This window comes from Musa acuminata, chromosome BXJ3-10 (genome assembly GCF_036884655.1).
Source record: "Musa acuminata AAA Group cultivar baxijiao chromosome BXJ3-10, Cavendish_Baxijiao_AAA, whole genome shotgun sequence".
Classification (NCBI taxonomy): Eukaryota; Viridiplantae; Streptophyta; class Magnoliopsida; order Zingiberales; family Musaceae; genus Musa; species Musa acuminata.
This window is the reverse complement of record NC_088358.1, coordinates 29,582,003-29,595,293: the sequence shown is the minus strand read 5'-3', so window position 1 is coordinate 29,595,293 and position 13,291 is coordinate 29,582,003. Positions and strand designations below refer to the sequence as shown.

General features: G+C 37.9%; 1 protein-coding gene across 3 annotated transcripts; it reads left to right on the top strand.

Annotated features, from left to right (window-relative positions):
* The first annotated feature begins 3,995 nt into the window (after positions 1–3,995).
* On the top strand, positions 3,996–12,608 carry LOC103968743 (CDP-diacylglycerol--serine O-phosphatidyltransferase 1). Of its 3 annotated transcripts, none has more exons than XM_065172575.1 (14): positions 3,996–4,397; positions 5,027–5,097; positions 5,279–5,463; positions 6,235–6,300; positions 6,538–6,597; positions 7,155–7,245; positions 7,666–7,720; positions 7,811–7,890; positions 8,006–8,122; positions 8,221–8,305; positions 9,377–9,456; positions 11,544–11,797; positions 12,018–12,106; positions 12,209–12,608. In XM_065172575.1, exons 2-14 carry the CDS (start codon positions 5,077–5,079, stop codon positions 12,334–12,336), a joined length of 1,311 nt encoding a protein of 436 aa, XP_065028647.1. In that variant the 5' UTR covers positions 3,996–4,397; positions 5,027–5,076; the 3' UTR covers positions 12,337–12,608. The 3 variants fall into 3 exon arrangements, with proteins under 3 accessions (XP_065028647.1, XP_018674992.2, XP_065028649.1); XM_018819447.2 differs by having other exon boundaries at positions 4,006–4,397; positions 9,365–9,456; XM_065172577.1 differs by lacking the exon at positions 5,027–5,097 and having other exon boundaries at positions 4,007–4,397; positions 9,365–9,456.
* Positions 12,609–13,291: the final 683 nt, after the last annotated feature.

Below are 13,291 nucleotides of genomic sequence, written 5' to 3'. Positions count from 1 at the left end.
TTTAGAATATAATAGAAGTGGAGACGTATTGTCTGGGCCACTGGACTGGCAACAAATGGGCCTATGATTGGCCTAATCTCCTGTAAGAATCTTTGTTTTGTTTGTGCACTATCTATTACTGCCGCTACTATTAACTACATTATTCTTAAAATTACATTTTTTACATATGATCACTTTTGATTCATATAATTGCAGTCTAACCTTTTTCTGGCTATTCTGGAGTGGAAGATAAGAAGTATATCATAATCCACGCCACCTGTGCCTCGATTTTTGTGCAAATATTTCTAATGCACACATATATGTATATTGAAGCTAAATATGACTGCATGTGCTGCTTATCTATCCATGGCGAGGCAATCCGATACAAATCATGTTCTTTTCTCGCATCTCCCACCCTCAGCAGCAGCAGCAGAGCTTCATGCTTTGTTTTCAGAAATACAAACAGGTTCTCGTCTTGCGGCTCCTCCGTTTATCACTCGGTGGGCGTTCACCGGAACGACGGTTCTAATGATGCTGTCCTGCGATCTCCTGTTGTTCTGGTGATGCTGTCCTGCGATCTACTGTTACCCTTACCGTGACATGATCAGGTGGAAGGGAAGACCTTTGACCGGTCAATTATGATGCGGTGGGCCAGGGCACAACCTGTAGCTGATGGCCCCCCTGCGGATGTCGGACAGCTGTCTTCCAGGCTGTGCTTGTCAACATCCGACAACCGAGCACCGTCCGATCGCGATCGGACTGTTGTGCTGGACACTTATTCCTTGCCATGTACTGCAACCCCGCGCCCCCTTCCCTCCCACCATCACAGATTCCCTTCGCTTACTAAATATTAGCGTCCGTCACCATCGCAGTCATCAGATGTGCAAACACTCTTTTCGAGCTCTGCAGCGCTTTCAGACTCGTAACACCACTACTACTGTCTCGCTGCAGTCAATGGTCAACAATAGGCTCCATTCTTCTTCTTCTTCTTCTTCTTCTTCTTTTTTTCCTGGTTACTGTGTCAGTAAATTATCCATGAGAAAACTGTAGACAAAAGAAAACATGCACATTTGGGTGGGATCTCAAGGTTTCTCCCGCTTAACCTAGACCAGGATGATCAAAATAATTGTACCACAAGTATCAATGTTGGGTCCCAGTAGGTGTCGTTATCTTTGGGTTCAAGGGTTAGGTCTGACAGCCCAAGGCAGCACCAAGTACTACCGATATGTGTAGGAGATGTCACCCTTTGTCGCCTCTCGTGGGACCTTTTGTCCTGTAGCTTATAGAGTCGGGCTGGCAAGCATATGAGACCACCTTTTGGCCATTCTGTCGTCTCCTTCCTGACTAGAGCAAAATATAAAGATGAAGGACGAGAGCGAGGGGGGGGGGGGGGGGATTTAAATCTCGGCTGCTGTTAGCTTGCGTTTACGTAGCAGTAATATCACTGTGTGCTTGTAGCATTTTGAAGATTTTTGGATGTTTTCTTTTCCTTTTATGGTGCTCCGAGCGAGGCCCACGCCGCCATGTCCCCACACTTCTTTTGCCATTTTTTGGCTAATAACAAGGGAGGCAAGGACGGGATCTGAGGTGGCCGCAGGACCACACGGACGTCCTTCTTTCTCTGACTTCTTTTACCATCCTTATGATGCTGTCGTCGGGCCTTGGGGAAACGTCTCATAGTGGTTGGGAAATGCTGAGAGTTATTATCAGCGACGATGACACCTTTGTGTGGTTTCCCATGTCGAGAAAGGTCGAATATGCCTTGTGATGATACATTTGACATCGATGATAGCTGAGTTTGAATGATGATGATCATAATGGGTTAGATGATTGAAGTCCAGAAAGACGATTGCAGTAGTATTAAAACAAAGAGCAGGCGTCGATTGATGGAGGAGGATGTTAAAATATATACCAAGTTGTGATCGCCATCATTCATGATGAAATCACTACAGATATTGATGAGCAATTTAGAATGATTGACTTGCTACTTTTTATAATAACATATTCGATCATTTCATCTTCAAAATAAAAATTAAAACTCAAATATAAAAAGATGATGAAAGAGAAGTAGTATATTGAATCAACCAAACCATTTCAGCCGACGATACAAAGTCTCTCTCTCTCTCTCTCTCATCTTTCTGAATGAGGAAAAACCAATGGAGAAAGAAGAAAAAAATCACGTTGTGTCGGTCATTTCAGCCGACCTTATTCCACCTGCTAGTGAAACGCATCCTATTGCAGATGGATGCGTGCCAGCTCTTCTCTTTCTCCTCCGTTCAAAACCCTTTTCTTGGACGCGTCAATGGCGACGGGGAGCTGAGCTTGGGCTCTGTGAATCGTGCGTTTCTGCGTGCGGCCGAGTTTGGCGCCGTCAAGCGTGAAAAGGGATGAACCATTACTGAGATACCCTCCGCTGAAAGTTTCACAGAAACCCTTATATTTCATTCACCCTCGAACTTAAATCTACCGTCGTCACTGTTCTTTGCTTCGTTCAAGTTTTTGGACACGGGATGACCACAGTTGTAGATTTTACTACAGTAAGGCACGGGCAAGTATTCGTGCAGACAGTTCTGCACACATCTCCATGCATTCATTTTCCTTGTTCTAATAATAGGAATCGTTTGTGGGACATCAAGTCAGCTTGCGGATATACTATTCCGCTACAGTAAGTGGGGAGACCTTGTGGGAGCAAATGTGGTCTTCCACACCGGTTGAGATTGGTGCAGTCATTAGTTTACTCCGGTCGGTAGGTTCAAGGATCTTTAAATGACCATATATTTTGGTGTCTTCTTGGATGCGAACTCGCTAGGAGAAAGACATGAATGAATTGCTTACAATTTCTCGGAACATACATATCCATGACTCCTCACCTTCATATGGTTCATCTTTGTTGAACAAAGCAAGCAGCAGATCCTATCGCTGGCTGTGAGATCTAATGGGCGGTCCTCTCTCTCTCTATCTGTATCAGACCGAAACGCAAATGCTAATGCAAGTTTGAGACATGCTGCAACACCTCATGACATCGGGTTACATTCGTTCATCCAACTGCTGCTGGATGACCGTACGTGCGGATGTAGCACAGGATTGAAGGAGAGAAGAAAGCCTATGGATTGACTTTGTGGATCAAAAGAAAGTGGTCGCGTCCTTATCGCCTCTCTTAAAAACCAGATAGCTGCTACTCATTAGCTTCTGATGCACCGTACTTTTGTCATCAGAGCATCATTTAACTTCATTCCCCAACCTTTCGCACACGTACGTATGGGCATTCGGAGAAGGAAAGTGCTGATTTGAATGGACGCTGCGGGTGTGTGTGCGCGTGTGTAGGAACAGTACTCTGAAGACGAGGAGGCTATTATGAGGACAGTGGAAATCTCTCAGAAGGATCACTGTTGTCAGCGATAGTGGAAAGATACATGGGACAGTCCTACGGCCTACGCACTTCTATTGGCCTCTTTAGTGTGTCCTTATCTCCGCGTCGGCTCCCCCCTCCAAGCTGTTGCCATTGATTTCCTTCCTGAATGGTCTCAGTTCACCGACTTCCCTGTTTGGCTACTCTTCACCTGAGGGAGGAACTTTGTTTTAGCTGGCTGGTTTCGCTTCTCGGATAAGCTGAGTGGAATAATCTTCTCTTATTTCATTATGATTTCATGTTAATCGGGTATAAGAACTGTGTTGCCATTCTTTCCATTTCTCTACCCGAAGGAAGCGCTTTTATAATTAATTGTATTATTATTAATGTTAAGGAGTTTGATTTTTATGTATCATTACATCCAACCTAATGTGTTAAGTAGTAATCTAATTAAGCCTCATATATATTTATATTATATTATATATATATATATATATATATATATATATATATATATATATATATATATATATATATATATATATATATATATATATAAAATAAGTGATACTCATACTGTATGCACAGTGGCCTCTTATGTAAATATGGTAGACTAAAAGGGCAGTATTGCACATAAACACTGCTCTTCCCGTAGATCGAAGAACCTTTTTGACCACCTACGGAATCTCTTTCTTCCGTCTCTCTCACTCACTCTTTCCTTTATAAATCGTTCTTCTCTCAAACCCTGTTTTCGCCTCTCGCGATCGAATAGGGAGGACTGAGGAGAAAAGAACTAAGAAGCTTGCGGCTTGATCGATTCGGGCTGCTTTTGGCGGCCCGGATCTCGTCGTCCTCTGATCGTACGGCGGGGGCGGGCTTGTCGGCCACTGCCTACGTGAGTGTCCGTCAAGAAACGGGAAATAAAGGAACCGCCTTTCTCGTGTTTCTCTTCCAGTTTTCCTGTGACGCTTTCAGTCCATTGCCTTGTTTTCGTTCTCCGCATTCCGGTTACATTACCGGAGAAAAAGAAAGAAACGCTGAAGGAAGAGTACAATCTTCTCTGTGTAAGGTACTCTGCGTTCTTGATTGGAATCTCTTGGTTAAGCCTTCTATTTTTGGGGTCGTTCTACCCATTTCTTGGTGTTTTGCCTCCATAATTTGGAAAATATCGTTCTGTTCGAAAATGAAAAGGGTATGGTTTCTTGCCTTTGTTGCGTTCTATTCGCTTTATCAGATACTCAACCATAAGATTATGTTCCTCCGAAGATACCTTTATCATTCATCTTTATTTTGGTGCTTGGTTTCGAGAATATTACCCAAGGAAAATGATCACTGGTGTAGATTTAGCAGAAGCCGCTATGGCGTTTCCTTTGAATGGGTAGCTTAGAGCAGATGCTCTCAAGTTTGGATTTTGGATTGTGATTAAGGCTTATGAATTCGCAAAAATTATTTCTTGTTTTCTTGAGTGGTATCCGTCCTTCGCATATCCGAAGGTGTAAAGGTTTTGGTTGTAAAGATTGTCTTTTCCAATTTCTCTTTTAATTTTAATCGTTACCACTCTAAGTACTATTTCCTAACTCGTGCGATTTAAAACTGAAACTGCCGCTTATAATAATGTAGCCATTTGTTTTTCTGCTGATATAATCTTTTTCGCAGGCGATCTTTTTAGAGTCATGTACTTTTATTTGTGATTTGCAGCAATCTGCGTGTTAGATATCTTCAGCACTGTTCGTTTTAAGTCATAGAAGATGACTTGGTTATATCAAGAGGTGGTTCTTTCTGACAGTTCATGGCCGTAGAACTGATTATTCCAATGAATCTTATGTTGGATTGGTTTTGGAACCTACATGATTGAATTTTATGTTGTTTCTCAGGAACGATGTCTGCTCATTTTTTTGAGTTCTTCGTATACGAGTATTATGTCTCTCATTCATCGACTAATGACGCCAGGGAGCAGCTTGGCTGATGCTCATGGAGGCCAATGGCCTAGTAAAGATAACAAGAAGGAACCACATGGCTCAAGGAGATATTGATGCGAAATCTAAAAGTGAATTTGGCGAGCTTGATCCATGGACAGCTTGGGCATACAAGCCACGCACAATATCTTTACTCCTCATCGGGACATGTATATTAGTGTGAGTTATGGCTCTATGTATATTAGTGTGAGTTATGGCTCTTTCTAGTTTGATAGTTTGTGTGCGTGTGTGTATGTCAGTGTCTATATATATATATATATATATATATATATATATATATATATATATATATATATATATATATATATATATATATATATATATATGTATGTATGTATGTATGTATGTATATGTATGTATGCATGTATATATATGTATATATGTATGTATATATGTATATGTATATATATATATATATATATGTATATGTATATATATATATATCGTTCTCCTTTCTTTTCTAAATTGTCAATTAGAGAAGACACTGATATAGCATAAGCATATCTGAACTCATATTTGATTTAGCAGTAACTACTTGAAATATTGTGTTGAAAAAAAAAGGAGGAAAAGTGATCAACAAGGGAAAGAATGGTTTAAGATATCTAGAAGAATGATCACTGTGGAATTGCATCGTTAACTACTTATTTCATAGTCTTCCACAAACTTTAAGGTAACCTTACATAAAGATATGGTGATGAGGCCTTGGTAAATTACTAATAAGCCATTTTAAGAACAACAGAAAATCTCATTAGCAAGTTGTAGTGTGAAGCAAAAGTCAAGATTGAGTCACTGATTCAACCATAAGTGTTTTGTTCAGAAAGCACTAAGACACTACATCAGAAACCTGACAGTCCTATAATGCATGTGCTTGTTAATGTTTTATGGTTTTATTACAGATTGGCAGGTTTACATAACCATCTTTTTTTACAGTTGGGCAAGTGGAGCACTTGATCCTGAAAGCACAGCATCAAAAGACATTGTTTCATCAGTAAAGAGGTGTGTTTATTACATTACTGAAAAGACTTTTGAAATTGCAAAAAAAAAAAAAGACTTTTGAAAAGTTATTTTCTTTGTTTGCATTTTGATTATGAGCTTAATGTCCAAGCTATGTTCTATAAGTTATTTACTGATGAATGGTTCTCTCTGCATCATTTTTGCTCTCGGTAGTTTGTATGTTTCAATTTGCTTTTATTATATCAGGCTTGTTGTCATTGATCTGTCTTTGTTTTTCAGGGGTGTTTGGGCAATGATTGCAGTGTTCCTAGCCTATTCCTTGCTGCAAGCACCTTCAACGTAAGTTATGACTTCCTTTGCTCGATCCGAGGATTTAAATTTGTTATCTCTTCATTAATTTTCATGTTCTCAATTTATTTGTGGAATGAAACATGGTTCATATGCCTTTCCTAAGCATATTAGACATGAAAGTCATGAAATTTACCTATACTACCACAATCAATGAAATCTTAGTGATGTTTCCTAAGCAACTGTTCCTCTATATAGGCATCAGAAATAAAATTGTTTCTATCTTGTACTTTACTGCCAATATTCAACATTTTAAGTCATAAAGTATCTGCTATCATCACAAGGATGCAGAATGATTTGATAGCATATGGAGGATCTTGTGGTACTTGCACATGGAAATTTAAACATAGCAAATGATTTTTTTTTCTTTTTCTTTTTATGTCGAATCATATAAGTGGTGGGAAGTTCTGTCTCCTTCAAGATGTACAATCTAGTTTGCTAGCAAAAAGCTGTCACTTGTCTTTAGACTTTTATTTTAAAGCTGTTGCTGCATTCATATAAGATGGCATGGTAATTTATACCTTGTTCACAGCATATATGTTTTTCAGGGTCCTTATAAGGCCGCATCCTGCCATTTGGCGCTTGGTTCATGGAATGGCTGTGGTGTACCTTGTTGCCCTCACTTTTTTGCTTTTTCAGGTATAAATCACTAAGAACATTATCATTTGTGAATCTTCTTTCTATTGTTAATTTTTTTGAATTGTTTTCCTTTTGCTTTGCTCTGGTACTTGGTATTGGATCTAGAATCAGATGAAGTTTTAGTCACATTTTTAAATTTGTGCAATATCAGCTAATCTGTTCTGTCTTTTTCCTCTTAGCGTGTGTCATGGTGGACCATGTAATAGGTACTTGACTTTTGGTTGGTCTTGTAGCCTTTAAAAAAAACATTTTAGAAGATTCTGGTGCTTCTGTTTGATTGGTATTTTACCTTTTGTACTTCTTGTTGTGTTCTGAGAAGCGTCTACACTCAAATCTAAATATACACAACCTAAGTTTTGTGATCACTTCCATCTCTAAATTCTGTAATCATTTCTCTGGTGTCTTTGCCCCACTCCCCAGAATCGTGATGATGCTCGGCAGTTTATGAAATATCTCCACCCTGATCTAGGAGTTGGTAAGCATTGATCAGGAACCTTTTAATTTGTGTTATAAAAATATTATTTTTTGTAAATAAAAAAAAATCAGAATTGTTTATATTGTACAGAACTACCTGAAAGGTCATACGGAGCTGATTGTCGTATTTATGTCCCTGATAATCCAAAAAGCAGGTTTATCAATGTTTATGTATGATTTCTTCATTCTTCAACCTAATCTTTTTTATTCTATATTTCTTAATGTTTTCAAGCAAAACATATTTTGTAGTGTTGCAATTACTAATTGTTTCTTATGTTATTTCCAGGAGACATTATTTGACGAGTTTGTTCTTGCTCATATTTTTGGATGGTGGGGGAAGGCGATAATGATACGTAACCAGCCCCTTTTGTGGGTGTTGTCAGTTGGCTTTGAATTAATGGAGGTCTGTGTTCACATTGAGCAGCGATTACTAATATAGATTATGACTTTTTTCCCTTAAAGAATCCAGCATTTTGAAAGTTTTCCATCCAACAATCACAGCTTACTTTTCGTCATATGTTGCCGAATTTCAACGAGTGTTGGTGGGACAGTATTATTTTGGACATCTTAATCTGCAATTGGTTTGGTGAGGCCCCATTTGCTTTTATATTGTTGCTGAATGCAAACAATGCTTATCAAGTTTTGAATTTCCCAAGTTTGAACTAGCCCAGCTAAACAGAACAGAAATTTTTTTGTGAGCCTCATCCAACTCTTTTGTGGCATAAGGTTTCATTCAATATCTATAAGGCTATAACTATGTTCACAGCTTATACTTCATTTACGAAAACTGGGGTATGATTCTAGTCTCTGATTTATGCATCCACATTATTTTGTTATTTGGTTGGTTTCTTAATTCCATGATAGGATGTCATCATTGCTTCAACCTTGTGGGCTTCTGGGCTGCAACCTTGTGGGTTTATCTTCTTAAAAGAGTTGTATATATTTGAATTTTGGGACATGTCAATGAGCCTTTTCTGTAATTTCTATCCTGGCAAGTTTAATAGGCTAAAAAGAGGTTTGCTCAGTGTATCTGGTTTGTGTTCTACTTCATAATATTGTTAGGTTGATTGTAGAAGCTTCCTCAACAGCTAGAATATTCATTGTTGGACTTGCAAAAATTCCAGGATTTTGCTTCCACCTTTTGCTTGTGCTTCTAAAATGACTCACTTATATAAATTTGTCTATATGACAGAGCACTATTGGGCACTTGCCACTTTCTTATTTCTGTTGATTGTAGCTGTATTATGAGGAAACTCGTTCCTAAATGGCTTTATTACTGTTCTTGGGACATAATGAAGTTGCACTCGTGCACTATTGAGACAGAAATTAAGAGATTAATTTGGAATTTTGGAATTGTTATCTTTTGTTTCTCATGATGACATTTACTTGATGGTTTATGTAGTGACAGCTTGTCGAATTATCATAACCATGTAACTAATTTGTAAAAGGAGACTTTTCTGAAGTATCAGGATTTGACTATTCACCCATGAAATTCATAAGTTAGATTCTGTATTTTTTTTTAATTTATATTTCTTTTTAACATATGAGGTTCTTTTTATACATGATCTATGAAATTTTACTCAACCAAAAAGAGGAAACAAAAGATTTGGCTGACATTATGATGATATTTTGGTTCATGGTTCAGGTATTTGTGCAGGAATGCGTACTGTTAGGTACTTTGATGGGAAAACCTATGAATGGGTTGGCATAAGTCGCCAGCCAAATATCATTGGTAAAGTATGTACTATTACAAGTATTCTTCAGCTTTTATGAATATTCGAGTCTGCCTTTATGATTATGTTGCAGGTTGGACCTGATATTTATCTTTCCTTTGTTCTTGGGAACATGATTAATTACCTGTCGATAAGAGTATTATGAATATAATGGTTGTGTTATTCTTTTATGACAGTAGATTAGGATAAGAATCTTTTTTTTTTTCAGATTTCAGAGATCAATTAATGAATTTGTTTGCAGCATTTCTGCTAATGCTTTGATACTTGATATATTACCATTACCTCTCTTGTGACCTTTGTAGAATGAAGACAGGAGGCAGATCAGAAAGAGTTACACGATATATTAAACATACATACCCTAAATGATTCTTTATTTCTCTTGTTGCTTAAGTTAGGGAACATATGCTTCTCTCTTAAGAATCAAATAGAAGTTTTACCATGAATTTCTTGATATGGTTTCACAAACAAGTAAAATTAGCCTCACCATTTTGCAGAATCAATATACTACTAAATGTCAGAAAAGATTGCACAGAGGTCTATTGACCTCTATTAATTATTTATATTCTTTTCAATTTCATATGTAATGCTGGAAAAAACTGCATGATGATCTGGTATTGGCTGGTTATAGAATGGTATCATGACTATTTGGGAGGTCTTTGGAACATGTGACATTTGGATAGCAGATGGCTTCATTGAGCTTGAAGAGCTACCAGTGCATAAATGTTCAGCATCTCACCGTCATGTTGCTCCTTGATAAGTTCAAAATGTGGTCAGCCTCACACAAAATTGATCTTGCTGCACCACCAATAGATATGTTTTGTCAAGCTGCTTGTCATCTATAAACTACAGGCACTTGATTGATTCATGATTAAATTGCCATTGTGCACATGCCATGACACAAGTTGTCATTCGTTGGTGCTTGTGTCATGATCATGTGCTGGTCATGAATGGTGCAGATTAATGACTGTCATGTCAGGTGCCCTTTCAGTGATGACGGATCCTTGCTGCAAATATCTGATGCCTATGTTTACCCAGTGAATGACAAACCGAATTTTTAAATAAGAGCTTTCCAGAATAAGTGTAGGATTTGCTGCAGGGTATACTTTCTAATTTCTATCATTCTTTTCAATTTGGCGTCTACATATAATAACTTGTTTTTATCCAGAAAAGTAGATAATATCTAATATAGCCAAATTTGTACAAAAAAGAGTACTTCAAATTTTGACCAGAAATTGAATATTTGCAATTAGATTGTTGAGATTGCATTTGTGCAAATCTGGAAGCTTCACCAATTCAGCTGAAGTTGAGGCAGAACTATTTTATGGATGTTTGGATATCTTCAACAGAAATCATTTCATGCATAGAAGAACCAACTTGAATAGAAGTGCTAAATGACAAATACCAAAGGATTTGCTTAGATTGAGATGAATGTCAAAATTGGTCATGTAGGGGTTTCAAGCAGGCTGGATTAAGGGCCCTGTTTACTTAAAAAATGATTCAGCAAGATGCTCAATCTAGCTTGCAGCATCTTACATTAGACATTCCTCCCCAAGGCATTTTATCGTACTTGAGCTTGATCCAGCCTCCGGATGTAACCATGTTCCAAGAAGTTGAGCCTGGTTTGGATCTAATGGTGAAGCTTGTGATTAAGCCAATTAGCAAACTGCCTGCCTTACGGTTTGTACTTTGTTATGAGAATCCATGTCTATCTATGATCCAATGGGGACTTTGCTATCTTTTGATCTCTGTTCACTACAAGAGATTGTAAATTCTTATTTTGGTTTCTTAATTCTTACTATTCTTTAGTTTCATGTTTATCCAAATTTTGAGAAAGATTGCTGTACATGATTATTTAATCATCGCAAGCCCCATCCCTGCTGTAGACTAGTTGGCTTCTATTGTGTTCTCTTATAGAGTCTAGTTAATTTCTTGCTTTTGAGCTTGTACAAACTGATGGAATTTATAGACTAGATGGGAATATTCATATTTTTTAATGCATGTCTTAGTTGCTTCCCTGCCACAATAATTGCTTTGTTATCTCAAAGATGTATTCATTTTTTTCATCTATATACATGTTATTTGTTTTTCAAGGTCAAAAGAACATTGGGGCAATTTACACCCGCACGATGGGACAAAGATGAATGGCATCCTTTGCTTGGACCATGGAGGTTCATTCAAGTGCTGTGCCTCTGTGTTGTTTTTATGACCGTGGAGCTCAATACCTTCTTTCTCAAATTTTGTCTTTGGATTCCACCTAGAAACCCCTTGATTGTTTATAGATTGGTTCTGTGGTGGTTAATTGCTATACCAACTATCCGTGAGTACAATACCTACTTGCAAGACAGGTATACTTGGTTCTACCATAAAAAAAAGTATTCTTAAGTAAATGTGCAAAATTCCTGTTCATCTCAAGTTAATCATTAGCATGTACCACTAGTTCTTAATTTATTAAAACACAAAATGGTATCTAATTTTTGATGTATTTTCACTTTCCAAAATGCGATGATCACAAGCAACTGTTGCACCTAGAACTAGAACGATGACTAACATGATCAATGGTTTCAGAAAGCCTGTGAAGAAGGTTGGAGCATTCTGTTGGATTTCACTAGCGATTTGCATAGTGGAGCTTCTGATATGTGTCAAATTTGGACATGGTGGGTGCCTAATATTTTGGTTTTTATGGTTTATACTTCCAATGTGCTGCTTGCAAAGTTAATTTATGCTATCACAGACTGATTAGTAATTCCTCAAACCAGGTCTCTTTCCCCATCCAATGCCCCCGTGGTTGATTACATTCTGGACGACTGTGGGTATGGCCCTCGTTGTCTTCCTACTTGTTTGGTCATCGCATATTCATCGAGTAGTGATGAAAAAAAGGTTATGATCGCCTTTCAGATTTTTCTTCTACCATTTATTGTGCCATGTAAATATGCCTCACATTTGTAAATGGCGTAATTGATGCCTAGACTGGAAACCAGTCTGGCAGGTAGAGGAAATTCCTTTATGTTCTGTTTTTTTTTTTGTGGCAATTATGTTTTTGGTTTCAATTCCTCCTGTACTGTTAGTAGCTGTTTTTCTCAATGACTTTGACTCTTATTTATTCAATTAAACTGTGAGATAAGTTCATATTTGAAAAATGAAATCGGTGTTCTCACTTGCGACATCTCAACTATCAGTCGTTTTAATTGTTACTGGTTTTTTCAGGATCATAAGCAATGTTCTCTTGTTTACATCACTAACCAAGAAACCGGGCACCGGTGTTTGTACTTTGTTAACTTGCTGGTTCAAGTTGGCTTGATAGAAGTATCTGTCACTGCGCTCATTATCCCTATTGTAGTTATATTTGTTCCACCGTCCAATTCATATTCTACTCCATTTGTATTAACAGATGTCCAGATCAAAAAGTATTTGGTACACTTATTACCCTTCAGTTGGTCATAGAATAGACTTATGGAGTGTTGGATGAAACATCTACAGTCGGAACCAATTTATTTGTTCCTCTTAGATATCAAAGTTAGGGCATCTCCTATTAACTTGCAAGACCAACTCTACACAGCTTGGTTGCCTATCTTACTTTGCTTGAGGAGTTAGATCAAGAACTACCTGTAAGAAAACTTTGTTTGAATGAAATGACTCTGTAAGATGATTGTCTCGATAGATGTTCAAAGTCTATACGTCCCCATCATCATGTTTAGGCTGCACTTTCTTGTCCTCTCCTATAGGTATCATATAGATTCAGCCGTTGTATGTTCTTATTCTGAAGGTGGGATATGTTTGTTGAGCGTCTCCAACCTTTGCATGATAGCTTTGAGGTAACCCTGTGAGCCGTCAATGGTGGG

Bases quoted from the DNA above. Each gene is read 5' to 3' on its own strand.
- LOC103968743 (XM_018819447.2), top strand. From the start codon at position 5,077: ATGACTTGGTTATATCAAGAG. The intron at 6,598-7,154 runs GTAAGTTATGAC...TATGTTTTTCAG, and splicing joins TTGCTGCAAGCACCTTCAAC to GGTCCTTATAAGGCCGCATC. The intron at 11,798-12,017 runs GTATACTTGGTT...CAATGGTTTCAG, and splicing joins AATACCTACTTGCAAGACAG to AAAGCCTGTGAAGAAGGTTG.